The sequence below is a fragment of the Anolis carolinensis genome, chromosome 4, assembly GCF_035594765.1.
Source record: "Anolis carolinensis isolate JA03-04 chromosome 4, rAnoCar3.1.pri, whole genome shotgun sequence".
Classification (NCBI taxonomy): Eukaryota; Metazoa; Chordata; class Lepidosauria; order Squamata; family Dactyloidae; genus Anolis; species Anolis carolinensis.
In genome coordinates this window covers 205,139,513-205,154,589 of record NC_085844.1, presented here as the reverse complement: position 1 = coordinate 205,154,589, position 15,077 = coordinate 205,139,513, and the positions used below count along the sequence as shown (strand labels likewise).

The following is a 15,077-nucleotide window of genomic DNA, read 5'->3' as shown; positions in this document are numbered from 1 at the left end:
GGAGGGAATGCTTCGAGAACATGGCCATACAGCCCGGAAAATGCACAACCCAGTGATTCCGGCCATGAATGCCTTCGACAACACATATAAAACAAAAAATTTGAACTCAGAACAGCACCAATAAACCACAAGTAGCTGAATGTCTACAGCCTGACAAAACCCAACTCTGTCGGGAAAAAAAGTATCGCGAGAAAAGGCGGCACCCGGCTTGAATTACTCCCAGTGCAGTTATTTCCATACTTTAGTCCTTTTTTTTTAGGACTTCAGGTCCCAGAAGGCTTAGCTTGCTATGGTCAATGATTAGGAATTCTGGGAACTGAAGTCCGAAACCGCCTGGCAAGCAAGACTTCGACCTTGGGAAATCAATGAGTGAAGCTTTGGGGCCCCTCTCGCGAGAAGTGGCGGCGGGGCGGGCGGAGCCGCGAGAGGGCTGCCCGGGGAGGGAAGCACGTGGGCCTCGCGCGCGCTCCGTGCTGGATCCTCTGCTGCCTCGCGCCGCTGGAGGCATGGAAGACCCGAAGGCGCTTTCTCCGGAGGAGGAGGAGAAGCAGGAGAGCGAGGGGCAGCGCGTGCAGCTGAAGCAGGAAGCGCCCGAGGCGCGCGGCGAAGGAGAGCCCGGCTCCGATTGGAGCATCCCGCCGCACGCGCCCGCCTGCATGGAGCGCCACCTGGATGGGGCCCACTACCGGGCAGGTAGGTATGCATCCCTGGCAGGGAGGGAAGAGCGGGCATCTACTCTGAGCCATGGGCAAACGTGGGCCTCCCCTCCAGGTGTTTTGGACTTCAACTCCCACCATTCCTCACGGCCTCAGGCCCTTTCCTTTTGCCCCTCAGCCGCTTAAGCGGCTGAGGGGCAAAAGGAAGGGACCTGAGGCTGTGAGGAATGGCGGGAGTTGAAGTCCAAAACACCTGGAGGGGAGGCCCAAGTTTACCCATGGCTTGGTGTAGATACAGAAGCCCCCTGACAACGAAATGTGCCCTTCACTCTTTGCCATTCTCCTTCGCAGATGGTTCTCTGCTCCTGGGAGCCTCCAGCTTGAGTGGGCGCTGTTGGGTGGGCTCAATTTGGGTCTTCAAGGACTCCTCCAAAGCTCCCAACGAAGGCTTTTGCTCGGCCGGAGTCCAGACGGAAGCCGGAATCGCAGATCTGAAATGGGTTGCGGATAAAGGCATCTTGGTAGCTTCAGACTCAGGTGAGTATTCGGGAATCTTCAGATGTTAAACGTTTTATGGTTTGTTGCTAATGTCCCGGATCCTGTGGATCTTAAATAATAATATATATATTTAATATCCCGCCACCATCTCCCCGAAGGGGCTTGGGGCAGCTCACATGGGGACCAAGTCCAGCATAAACCAAATTTCGATGCTAATATACAATTAAAACATACCGTATATACTTGAGTATAAGCCGACCCAAATTTAAGCCGAGGCACCTAATTTTAGCAACAAAAAAACCCCTGGGAAAACATTGATTCCAGTATAAGCCAAGGGTGGTAAATTTCAGACATAAAATTAGATACCAATAAAATTACATTAATTGAGGCATCAGTAGGTGAAATGTTTTTGAATATTTACGTAAAGCTCAGATTTAAGATAAGACTGTCCAACTCTGATCAAATCATTCTCATCTTTTTCAATGTAAATGTGCTTACGTATCATTTAAATAATAATAGAGTAAAATAATACATGTAATAATAATAATAAATACAGGAAAATAATACATGTAATAATAATAATAATAATAAATACAGGAAAATAATACATGTAATAATAAATAGAGTAAAATAATAAATGCAATAATAATAATAAGATCAGAGTGAAATAATAAATGTATTAATAATAATAAAAATAGAGTAAAATAAATGTAATAGTAGCAACAATAATAGAGAAAAATAATAAATGTAATAACACCAATAATAATAGAGAAAAATAATAAATTTACTGTATATTCTCAAGTATAAGCTGACCCAAATATAAGCCAACCAGGACCCTGACCCGAGTATAAGCCAAGGGGGGCTTTTTCAATCTTAAAAAGAGGACTGAAAAACTAGACTTATACTCGAGTATATACAGTAATAACACATAACGTAAACAATCCAATTAAAACAGTTAAAACCAGCAGAATATTAAAACAACATCAAAATTTATCAAACCAACTCAACAATCAGTAACCAGGAATATAGTGGGTGTGATCACATTAGAGAGGGCAGGGACTTGTCCATAACGTTGAATATAGGGCCGGGGCTAGGAGCAAAGTGCTGAATAAACCTTATCAGTAAATTAGGGCTGGGCAATCATGATCAGGGACTGAAACGTCATTCAAATGAGCCGCTGGTTTTCAAGTCCTGGTAGAAGGTGGACAGAGTGTGGGCTAGCCTAATCTCCCTGGGGAGGGAGTTTCAGAGCCGGCGGTGCCACCACCAAGAGGGAGCTCGGGGAAGGCCTCCCCAACAGATCTGAGAGCCCACACCAGTTTATAGGGGAAGATACGGCTTTCCACACAGCTATATAATACAGAATATCAAGGCAGATAATCCTCAATATCTGCTTTGAACTGGGTTATCTGTGTCCACACTGCCATATAACCCAGTTGAAAGCAGAGAATGTGGGATTTTATACATCAGTGTGGAAAGGGACCTAGCATATATATACTTCTGTACCTTTCCTTTCTTCTGCTTCCAACTCCAAATAAACTACTTAATTTGAAATTGAAAAGTACTTTTGTTTTGTCTTACATTTGTTGTCTGTTCTTGTGTGATTCTGTCAAACTGTCAATAATATTTATTTATTTACTTACAACATTTATATCCCGTCCTTCTCACCCCAAAGGGGTCTCAGGCGGCTTACATGGGTGGCGTTATTTCATGCCCAAACAACAACAGCAATTAAAAGCAATTAATCAACAATTTAAAACAACTTATATAAACATTATATGACTATTGTGCATAGATCCAAAGCCAGATAATCATATCAATCAGTCCAAAGGCCATTCCAACTATTTTGCACAGGTAATTATGCTGAGCCAAATGCTTGCCCCCAAAGCCAGGTTTTCACTTGTTTGCGAAATGACAAGAGGGAAGGACCCAAATTCTAATCCCGAATTAGGGAGGTAGTTCAGCAGCCAAGGAGACACCATTGATAAGGTCACACTTTTTAAAATGTTCATATGTATGTTTTGTCCCATTCTAGCTATTTGACGTCACATCCTTTCATCATTACCTACCTCTCCCTGAATTTCAGTGGATTTTTGGGACATATCTAGGCAATATATTGCAAATAAGCAGGCTGGAGATGGGAATGGTTTGGGAATTTTCTGTTTCCAGTTGTGACATTTAACGATGAGGGTGCAAGGAGGTGTGGAAAACCTGTCAAGAAAATAGTTCAGTCATATTTATAGAAATCTTTGTCTTTTCTGTTCATCTGCAGGGATTCATACCAGGCAGTCCGTTTGTTTCGTAAATGTTTACATGCATGCATACATATTCATGGCCAGCACTGTGTAACATGTGAAAAGAGGAGAGATCAACATTCACTCTCCCCACCACTCCTTTCATGAGCAAAATCCTCTTCTGGATCCAATCCCATTCAGTACAAACTGATATATTTTTAAGGACACTGAAATTGGGATCTGTATGTGATCTTGTTCAAGACTCAGAGAACAGCTCTTAATGTACAGTATACAAAAACCTGAAATAATGGAATAGATGGCTAAGAGTCCTATTTGTTTTGTCATCTCATCCAGGCGCTTTGGAACTTTGGGAGCTTGATGAAAATGAGACCTTGATAGTGAACAAATTTTGTAAGTACGAACATGACAACATCGTGACGACAGTGAGTGTCCTCCCCAACAACACACAAGCCATCAGCGGAAGCAAAGACTTCAGGTGAACGCTTTTGTCCTGTTTTCCTACTTTAATTTAAAATTGTCCGTTATTCTTAAATTTAATCTGGATTTTATGTCTAGTGTGAAGATCTGGGACATCCCACAGCAAACAGTGCTCAACACCTACAGAGGTGAGTGCAAAGCTTACTTTATTTCTTGCTTAAAATTGCCTTATTATGTTGTTCTCAGGTAGGTTGGTGTGGTATAGTTTCTATATGACCTTTCCTCCTCTGATCTTATCCTCATATGAATCTTATAAAAGGAAGTGATCATGAAGAGAAAGAGTCACTTACCAGTGGTAATCTAGGAAAATTCATTGTTGTTGTTTCCTGTAGGTCTATGAAATGTGGATCAGATCCATTTGTATCTGAATTCATAATGATCAAATACCACAAGAGACCCTAATTGCTGCTCCTGATATCCCCACTTCCATTTTTTTTTAAAAAAGGAAAGATGTTAATTTGAAAATGCTGTCTATGCATTAAAGGACTCCTGTATCCATACAGTGATGTTCTGCCCAGGAAAAAAACCCCCATGTTTTGCATTCACCTTCTAAGCAAATTGTATTAACAGAATTTTTGTGCTTTTTATTTAATTTTATGTAGCCCATACTGGTCAGGTGACATGTGTGGCCTCCTGTGCTGGGAAGGATACAGTCTTTCTATCCTGCGCTGAGGTAAAACCAGATTCTTATGGGTTCAGATTTATAATTTTTGCATTTTGAAAACAGGGCCATTTATAGTTTTTGCATTTTGAAAACAGGGCCATTTGGGTAACTATGTTTGTCATTATAAGCGCAAGTGTAATATTGTTATATTATCATGATATCAAAGAAATGAAAAATATGACATAAGATGTGAAATTTCACAGTTGGTTTCATTGTGTGTAGTTACCAATTTTTATGGTGATGCAGTATGTCTTCTGTATCCATGGGAAATATGTTTTTGAATTTACCGTAGAAACAGAAAATGGTGGATAATAACAAACCATGTTGAAATGAATTATTGACATTCTCTGGCAATGACCATGTAGTCACCTTGAAGAATCTAGGAAATTCCTAGAGAGGTATCCAGTGCAACTTTCTGATAACATCTGGCAGAAGCATACTCTAAAGCACTGCTTTTTATTTTAAACTGTGGGTCCTGACTCCAAATGGGATCCCCTTAGTGCAATGTTGGAGTAGTAAAAAGTTTGGCAACAGCAAAAGATTTCTAAATGACACCTATTTACACAAATTTATTATCAGCAACATGGAGTGTTTATCATGGACCCTACAGAAAATGCTTCAGCTGAACTCCACAAAACGGAAAATCAGCCTGTTTAGGAAGCTTTGCAAATGCTTATTTAGTTTTTGTAAATGTTTGATGTTTATCCTGTTTTATATACCTGGGGTCATGTAAACATTTCTCTGGTTGAAGGGGGTCGCAAGTGGAAAAGTTTAAGAAGCCCTGCTCTAAAGAAGACATAGGTTAAACCAGGGGTCTTCAAACTTTTTAAACAGGGGGCAAGTTCACGGTCCCTCAGACCGTTGGAGGGCCGGACTATATGAACAAATGAACTATGAACAAATTCCCATGCACACTGCACATATCTTATTTTGAAGTAAAAAAAAATGGGAACAAACACAGCCACAATGTTAATAATAATCATAAGCATAATAAAAAGGGAAGAGACCCCTTGGGCCATTTAGTCCAACCCCCTTCTACCTTTGTGCACCAAAAGCACAAGCAAAGCACCCCTGACAGATGGCCACCTGGCCTCAATGTTAATAATAATGATAATAATAATCATCATCATAAAAATAATAAGGAGGATTGGAAGAGACCCCTTGGGCCATTTAGTCCAACCCCCTTCTGCCTTTGTGCACCTAAAGCACTAGCAAAGCACCCCTTAATAATTAATAATTAATTAAATAATAATTAAAATACCATTATAAAGAAGCAAAGCTTTGGAAGGCGCATACCAGGCGAGGGAGGAAGTGACAAAGGCATGCTCCTTTCTCTCCTCCTTCACGCCACAAGTGCTTTCCTCGTTGGAGGAGGAGGGAGCTGCTGCCGTGGGGCTTCGATGTCATAAATGGCTTTGATGGGTCGCATGTGGCCCCCGGGCCTTAGTTTGGGGACCCCTGGGTTAAACCATGGTACCAGTATGGGAGTCATACTGTACTGATGTTTAAAATCGTTGTTAACTTTTCATTAACACTTTGAAATTTCTTTTAGGATGGCAAGATTTTACTCTGGGATACAAGACTGCCAAAACCAGCAACCCGGATAGGTACATTTTTTAACCCCAGATTATTTTTTCATATTTTCTGTGTCTTAAGTAGAATAGGATTTGGAAGGAAAAAGGAATTTGTTTCCAGCTGAAATTACAGTTTGCCTCATGGATGTGGATGAGAAGTAAATGATCTATGGATTCTTTTACCAGATAGAAGCTTTACAGGGTGCAGTTGAGCCACACTTTGCTTACTCTTGAAATGAAGCATTCTGTGATAACAAAAAGGTTATTTTGTGTAAAAACCCAAACCTGGCATAAGAACTAGGGCGATACTTTTGATATCAAACTGAAGCTTTAACAAGTCAGAAAAGATCTGAATATAGATCCAATACATCGGCCTTCTTTCCCTCTTGGTTGCTTCCTTATGAGCAGGCATAACCAAAAGGAACTTGTATTAAACACAGGATTCAGAGCTCTTCTATTTGTAAATATTTTGATGGCTAATGTTTTGAGCTGTAGCTTTTAAGACTGTTTGTATACGAGTTTTTCTTTTAAATATTAGCTGACAGTCAGTTGCAATTTTCTGCCTGGGAAATAAAACAGACATTTGATCCTGACTAATGTTTTTATTTCTCCCTTGACAGCCTGCAGTGCCTTTAGCAACCTCCCTACCTCACTGATGTGGCATCCACATCGAAGTGACTCATTTGTATTGGGTAAGGGTTATCTTAATTCTTGTTGTCTAAACATTGTAAAGAAATGCTTCTGTTCTTCCAATAACACTGTTTCCCCTTGTTATTTTGAAGGTGATGAAAGTGGAACAGTTGCTCTTGTGGATACGAAAAATGCGGATCCTGTCCTTAGCTCACCTGTGCACTCTCGAGGTGTCACGGCATTTGCTTTTTCTGCACATAGGTATGCTTGATAGCATCATTATGAGTTGGCCTGTCTATGTTTTGTATGCACTGTTATGCATTGTTGTTGAGGCGGCCCACACTGTTTTAAATTGGTGCCAAAGGGTGGGATTGTTAGCTGCCTTGCATCCCCACAGGGAGAAAGGTATAAATAAAATAAACCAATTTTCCCAGGAATAGTAGCCTGGGATCCCTTCAAAAGTGGAAAAGCTTATCACAATCATAAAATAGAATCATAGAATAATAGAGTTGGAAGAGACCACATGGGCCATCTAGTCCAACTCCCTGCCATGCCGGGAAAGCACAATTAAAGTATCCCTGACAGATGGCCACGCAGCCTCTGTTTAAGGCTTCCACCACACTCCAAGGCAGAGAGTTCCACTGTTGAACAGCTTGTAGGATCAAGAAGTTCTTCCTAATGTTCAGGTGGAATCTCCTTTCCTGTAATTTGAACCCATTGCTGCTAGTTCTAGTTTCAAGGGCAGCAGACACAAGTTTGCTCCTTCTTCCTTATGACACCCTTTCACATATTTATACATGGCTATCATGTCTTCTCTCAACCTTCTCTTCTGCAGGCTAAACATACCCAGCTCTTTAAGATGAGACCTTTGATCATTTTAGTCGCCTGCCTCTGGACACATTCCAGCTTGTCAATATCTCTTTTGAATTGTGGTGACCAGAATTGGACACTATTCCAAGTGAGGTCTAACCAAAGCAGAATACAAAGGCGCCATGACCTCCCTCAATCTAGACACTATGCTCATTTTGATGCATTCCAAAATCCCATTGTTTTTTAGCTGCTGCATCACACCGTTGGCTCATGTTCAAGTTGTTGTCCACGAAGACTCCCAAGATCTTTCTCATATGGACTGTTGTCGAGCCAGGCACCACCCATTCTGTATCTTTGCATTTCATTTTTTCTGCCTAAGTGTAGTATCTTACACTTGTCCTTTTTGAAATTCATTTGTTGGTTTTGGCCCAGCTCTCTAATCTGTTAAGGTCATTTTGAATTCTGATCCTGTCCTCTGGAGTATTAGTTATCCCTCCTAATTTGATGTCATCTGCAAACGTGATAAGTATGCCCTCTAAACCTTCATCCAAGTCATTAATAAAGATGTTGACAGTACTGGGTCCAGAACCAATCCCTGCAGCACTCCACTAATGACTTCTTTCCACAGTGAAGAGGAAACATTGGTGAGCACCCTTTGGGTTCAGTCACTTAACCAGTTACAGATCTACTTAATAGTAACATTGCCTAGCCCACATTTGATTAGTTTGCTTGCAAGAAGGTCATGGGGGACTTTGTCGAAGGCCTTACTGAAATCAAGATATGCTGCATTCACAGCATTCCCTGCATCTACCAAGTGTGTAACTCTATCAAAAAAAGAGATAAAATTAGTCTGGTCTGGCTTGCTTTTGAGAAATCCATGTTGACTTAATCAGAGCATTCCTTTCAAAGTGATTTTGGACTGCCTCGTTAACAATCTGCTTCATAATCTTTCCTGGTATTGATGCCAGGCTGACTGGATGGTAATTGTTTGGGTCTTCCTTTTTCCCCTACTTGAAGATAGGACAATCTTTTCCCTCCGTCAGTCTGCTGGAACTTCTCCTGTTCTCCAAGAATTCTCAAAGATTATTGCCAGTGGTTCTGCTAGTTCCTTCAATACTCTTGAATGTAGTTCATCTGGCCCTGGATATTAAATTCATTTGGAATAGCCAGGTATTCCTGGACTACTTCTTTACTTATTTCGAGTTGCATTTCCCCTATTACCTCGTCCGCTACAGAGCAAGTTGCTCAGAGAAGATTGAAACAAAGGTGTTGAGCAGCTCTGCCTTTTCAGTAAAATTGTCTGCAAGGCAAGTGAGAAATTTAATGGACTTTGTATTTTTGGCAGTATATCTAAGTAGTTTTTTTTTCGTGTCAGGAACAACTTGAGTTGCTTCTGGAGTGAGAGAATTGGCCGTCTGCAAGGACGTTGCCCAGGGGACGCCCGGATGTTCTGATGTTTTTACCATCCTGTGGGAGGCTTCTCTCATGTCCCCGCATGGAGCTGGAGCTGACAGAGGGAGCTTATCCGTGCTCTCCCTGGGTGGGATTCGAACCTGGCAGCCTTCAGGTCAGCAACCCAACCTTCAAGTCACGAGGCTTTAATCCCCTAGGCCAGGGGTCCCCAAACTAAGTCCCGGGGGCCAGATGTGGCCCTCCAAGGTCATTTACCTGGCTTTCAACCTGGTTTCCAGGGTTGAAGTCTTCCATCTTTTCACAGATGTAAATATTTTTGGCATTTAATGCTGCTCTCCCCCCCCCCCCCCTTCTCCTGTTTGGTCTATTTCTCTGAAATAGGTTACTGTGTTCCCTCGCTACTTCGCAGTTCACTTTTCGCTCCCTCGCTATTTCGCAGATTTTCAATTGAGATTAATGTACACATTTATCATGGTATTTTCGCTGTTTCATGGTTTTTTTGTGGTGTGCAAAGGGTTTTGGAAGGGAGGGAAAGGGAGAAATAAAGGGAAAGGGGGGGATAGGGAAGGGTTGGAAATAAAAAAGGGTTATTTAGCTTCCATTCTTCTCTGCCGGTGTACTGTATATTGTAACTGCTAAAATAAAGTATAGACTGCATTGTAGTAAGTGGTCTGTGGTTTGCTCTCCTTCACACATAGAATAAATATAGTGTCCCTACTTTGCGGATTTTCACTTATTGCGGGTGGTCCTGGAACGTAACCCCCGCGATAAGTGAGGGAACCCTGTATACCCCTCCGTTGTTACATTCCAGTTATAGGACCCGTCCCACTTGGTTTCTGTTATGCCTATTACATCGTAACTGTTTTGTTGTGCTAGAAGTTCCAGTTCATCTTGTTTATTTTCCATGTTCTGGGCATTAGTGTAAAGACATCTAAGCCCATGGGACATTCCCCTTAGCTGTTTATTTGAAATTATTGCTTGATATTTGCTTGATATTTGCTGTGTTTGTCCAACTCTCTCTTTAGCCTATTGTCTGTTCATTCTGGGCCTTGATCAACTACTGCTTCCAAGGATAATGTCATCCTCCCCCACATGACCTAGTTTAAAGTTTGTTCAGGATTGCCAGTCTCTGAACAAAAACATTTTTTCCTACTCCTGTGAGGTGCAGCCCATCCCATGCCAGTAGGTCATCTTCTTGCTTATCTTAAACTTTGCCCACAAACATGTACATTAAATATTCCATTTCACTCACAGCTCTGGCTGTTCCATCTTGGTGCCACAATACCTCTGCCTCACTCTGAGGCCATTTCTGCTGAACTTCCATCAGTCTGTAAACTCCTCCTAAGTGCAAGTTATATTTGCAACAGGGCAGAGATGGAGAGGAGGAGGACAAGGAGAATGATTCATGCTGCTTTCCCAGCTGCTGTAAAAACATGTTCAATCCTAAGGGGACCTCAAAGGAAGGCAGAGATGTAACAGTTTCAAGGTGGGAAAGGAGCGAGAGAAGAGGAAGGGAAGAAACTAAGAGGAATTTTCTCATTCTAATCGCTTAGTCCTTGCTGCTGCGTACATTTATCCTTGCTTGTTTTCCCTAGTTCCAAAATTTGAATTCTAAGCCTCGCTACAATTTGCCATCCCCTTTTTGGCTTAAACTTCCCCTTAAAGCACTAGATAATAAAAGAAAGAAACACGAGAGTCAGGAGAAATGTCAAAGTTTCTTGTATGGTTGTATTGGTGTGGTTTCATGGACTATAGAAGCTAAACAAATCAATATGAGTTAAATTATATTTTTCTTTCCCCTTTAGTTCACCTCTTTTGGCTTCCATCAGTGAAGACTGCTCAGTAGTTGTCCTTGACTCTAGCTTTTCAGAAATGTGAGTACAAAACATTTTATTCAATTCCTATGCTGAGTTCTCAGTTGTTTCCTGGACAGTGTTAAGGGTGTTTGCCATTATTGTTGGACATACATTATCCTGGACATATTTAGGGATGGGTTAGTATTTTGAGCCATTCTTGTTTATTGTAGCCTCTTTCCCAAATTTCTCTCATCCTGTTTTAAAGCTGATGGAATTGTGAGCTGTTGTTTCAGGTTGTGGTACTGAATGACGTGGTACAGTTGGCCCTCCATATCCACAGTTTATTTACCCACAAATTCAACAATCCACAGTTAATTTAAAAAATCCCAAAAAGCAAAGTTTGATTTTGCCATTTCAAATGTAGTTTACTACATTGCTGTGTATAACAGAATTTGGTATCCATGGGATAGTCCTAGAATGGAAACCCAGTGGATATCAAGGGCCCACTGTATGTTTGCATTGTGTGTGAAGTACTTTTTCTGTTCTGAATCTCATTATCTTTCATTTGATTTAATAATTGATGTGGTATCTATACTAAAAAATTACAGAAATTTAATGACCTGAAATTTGTATTTTGGAGAAGTTTTGAGTTGATTGCTATTGAGCTTTCTTAGTATCTCAATAAACTGCGTTTCCCAAGATACTGTAAGATGGAGCCAGAACTGCTAACGCAGTGTTTCTCAACCTGGGGTTCCCAGATGTTTTTGGCCTACAACTCCCAGAAATCCCAGCCAGTTTACCAGCTGTTAGGATTTCTGGGAGCTGAAAGCCAAAAATATCAGGGGACCCCAGGCTGAGAACCACTGCTTTAAAGCATATTCATTTTCTGCACATCAGTCATAATTGTATTTTTGTGTCGCACCACTGTGGGTTATCAATCATTGCAATGCTGCATGGACATGATAGCAACTATAGTCCAGAACAACTCAAGCATACTAAGTTTGAGAATACTATTCTAATGTAATTATGCATTGACTCCTTTTGTTTTTAATAATCTGCAAGTAACCACATCACTGGTTAAGACGGTGTCCTTATCTTTCCAGCTTTAGAAACCGCTCCCACCGAGACTTTGTGAAAGGCCTATCATGGTCACCATTGAACAAAAGCTCACTGACAACAGTCGGATGGGACCATCAAGTTCTACATCACACTGTTCCAACACAGAATAACCACCATTCTGGCAAAAACAACAACATAACTGCATAACTTTATATGTTCTGTTTTGAATTCTTCTCCCTGCATAGCATCCGTTTGTTCTTGAGTCCTGAGGTTGGATGTGGCCTTTGCTGTGAACAAGGGTCCAGTAGCAATTTCATGTTAGAGGAACCACTTTCAGCCAGTTAGATTCCCCGGTTAACAGGATTTAACAATAATGTGAATTGGAAGAGAATATCCTTTATTTTAGTTTTAGATGTGTTACACTTTCTAGAAACTCCAAAGTTATAGAGGAGAATGTTAAAAAGATAAAGTAGAAGAAGAGCTTACAGTAATTTCTGCAATTTTTTTCCAACCAGAATTACATTAATGACTTAAGAGACATAAGTAATTTAGCCAAAAGAGTAAATGAACATTGCTAAGAAGATTGGAATTTTGGACATTTTTTTTTGTTTAAAGAATTTTCTTTTATCCCTGGAGGTTCATGAGACTCACCTTTTCCATCCCTGTTTAGGATATTTATTTAGTCTAAACTGTCCTGCCTTACAAATGCAGTCTTTGTGGTGCAAATAATTGTGATCTACAAGAAGGAAAAGTCTTGACACATTAGTCCTTGTCAAATACATGGGGCTTAGGTGTGGTACTGTAGGTTTGATTTTTATATATTATCAGGGAAATGCCTAGTATGCAACAGAAGACACTCATCTCCTGTAATGCTGCTTTTTTCTTCTTCAGTGTTTCCATCATGGAAAGCTAGAACCTACTGGTGATATACCAGATAATTGCTCAGCTAATTTTATGTGTGCCCTTGGAATTGTGTTTCTTGAACATTACATCTTCTTCAACTCCCTAGGACTTTAGCAATGTAAAAGGAATTTGTGATGTTTGGAGACCTGCTGTTTCAGGAGAAAGATGGGTGCAAATTCATTTTTTTTTGTGGGGGGGGCATGCTAATTCCTTGTATCCTAGTACTCTGATACAAAGAAGTAACTCCTCCCTTCAAAATGGGTTCTGCGAGGATACAAAGAATTAGCTCCTCCCTTCAAATTGTATTCTAGTACAACCCATGTATGCATTATGTTTTGATTCTTATCATCCTAGTTCAGGTGAGGTCATTTTGTGAAGCTGTGTTGTACTCTTCACCCTTTTACAAGTCTGGATGCACAAATGTGCTTCATTTTGCTGACTTACGAGTATAGCATGTGGATGACAGGTTGTTCCTGTCCGAAGAAAGTGAGAAGCTGCAACTGTTTTTTTTGTTTGTTTTTAAGATGGCCCTTAATTTTCCCACCAATTCTGAAGGGGACTTTGCAGATTTTGGAAATAAGGCTCACTGGCTTGGAAATGGGGTAAACAAAGAGTTAATCTATTTTAAAGCCTCACTTTGATCTCTCCATTTAGATTGAAGAATGCATTCAAATAAAAACATACAAAATTTGAGGAGAATGAGTTGAACAGCTCAGTGGTTTTCAAATCCTACAGGCCTGCTTGCAGAAGCTAAGTGTAAGTTTTGTGCACCATCACCATCAGGGTTACAGCAGAGATGACTGATTAAGAAGCCATTTTCCTAAATATGTGGCCATTAGACCTTCAAGGACATAGGGAATTTGAAACTTAGGTGTTTGTAGATTGGTGTAATTGCTGTGTAAAATCCAAAGTATTGGTAGTGTCCACAGCAGTTTTCTGGACTTGTAGTCTAGTTTGTTATTGTATGTATTTCCATTTTTTGTTCACTGTATTCACTCCCAGGATCCATGAAGGAGTATTAGGTATATTGTGTGCATGCTGATGGTGACATGTTGTGGTTTTATAATGGGATTTTATCAGGAGACCTATTGAAGGAGGGGTTTTCCCCCTGTCTGTGATCTTCTGAAGAAAGGAAGAAAAAAATTGTCCTTGCTAGTTTGAAGCAAGCACTACTCCAGGACCTTTGTAATATATGAAATAAGTGATGACTACATACAAATGAGAGCGAGGCAGTTTCTGTTTTGTTTTTGTTTTTAAATAAATCTCTTCTAATTTTGAAATGGTTGGTTTTATTTGACAGTGTCTTGTCTTAGTTATGCCTGCTTTGAATCCTTTCACAAGGACAACTTTTGCGTATTATCACTTCACAGAGTTGTGATGCTTCAGATTATCTGAAGTTGTTGCACCTCTGTGCAGCCCATCCTAAAATGTCACATTTTAGATACGTTGCAAGGGTCATTGGCATTCCCAGGCAAAGTGTTAGCAAGAACTAATGATTAGTGGTTAGGGTGATTTTAAACATACATATACTTGTTGGAGCACAGAGTGACCTGGTGGGAAAGCAACTCCGTCCTGTTAATATTTGTGGATGCTTTCTGACCTAGGTTTTTGCAAGATTATGCTAGATTTTCCATGACTAACATTGCAACTGTTTTTCCCATTTTGAAGGCATTAAAATCCTGTTCTTTGGCTCTGGTTACCTTGTAGCACCATTTTATCACTCAGTTTTCGCATCTTAATAAAAAAATAAGACTCCTTAGCATCTCACCAAGCATATTTTTAAAGCATTTAGTGCATTCATAGGGTAAAACTAACATATTAATATTGCCTTGTTATCTAAATGCAGGACATGTTGACACTGGTGTAAATTCCTCTGCATCAAGGTATACACTGGAAAGAGGTGTTTAAGTGACAACACCTTGTGGGCAGTAGTGGGCTATATTTCACAGGAAGCATTTTAAGGAGAACTTGGATGATCATCATTTAAGTTGGGGGGCTGGGCGTGTGTATGCAGTTTAGGAGTTTGTGTTTTTCCATCTTCCTTAACTTGGGGAAAAATTATATGTTCTATTATTCACTCTTGTTTAACCTGCTTTAGACTGGCTATTTAAATCTTGAAAAGCCGCCTACAGAACCCCTATGCAAAAGGTACCTTTTTGTAGATAAGGGTCTTACACCGATTACCAGCAAATTGGACTGTATGGTTTTCAGTGTAGATTTGATGTGAGGCCTCAGTCTATTTATTATTTACTGTCAAATAGACTCCAGCTTGTCAGAGGGTTTCTTGGCAGAATTTATTTAGATGAGGTTTGCAGTTGCCCTTCTTTAAGGCTGAGAGAGAG

At 40.5% G+C, this 15,077-nt stretch overlaps 1 protein-coding gene across 1 annotated transcript; it reads left to right on the top strand.

Moving 5' to 3' along the window:
* Positions 1 to 350: 350 nt before the first annotated feature.
* wdr77 (WD repeat domain 77) lies at positions 351 to 14,015 on the top strand. The gene is made up of 10 exons (XM_062978654.1): positions 351 to 693; positions 1,008 to 1,193; positions 3,743 to 3,884; positions 3,965 to 4,014; positions 4,489 to 4,559; positions 6,103 to 6,157; positions 6,745 to 6,816; positions 6,907 to 7,015; positions 10,783 to 10,851; positions 11,877 to 14,015. The coding sequence occupies exons 1-10, from the start codon at positions 366 to 368 to the stop codon at positions 12,037 to 12,039; spliced, it is 1,245 nt and encodes a 414-aa protein (XP_062834724.1). The 5' UTR covers positions 351 to 365; the 3' UTR covers positions 12,040 to 14,015.
* The last annotated feature ends 1,062 nt before the right edge of the window (positions 14,016 to 15,077 follow it).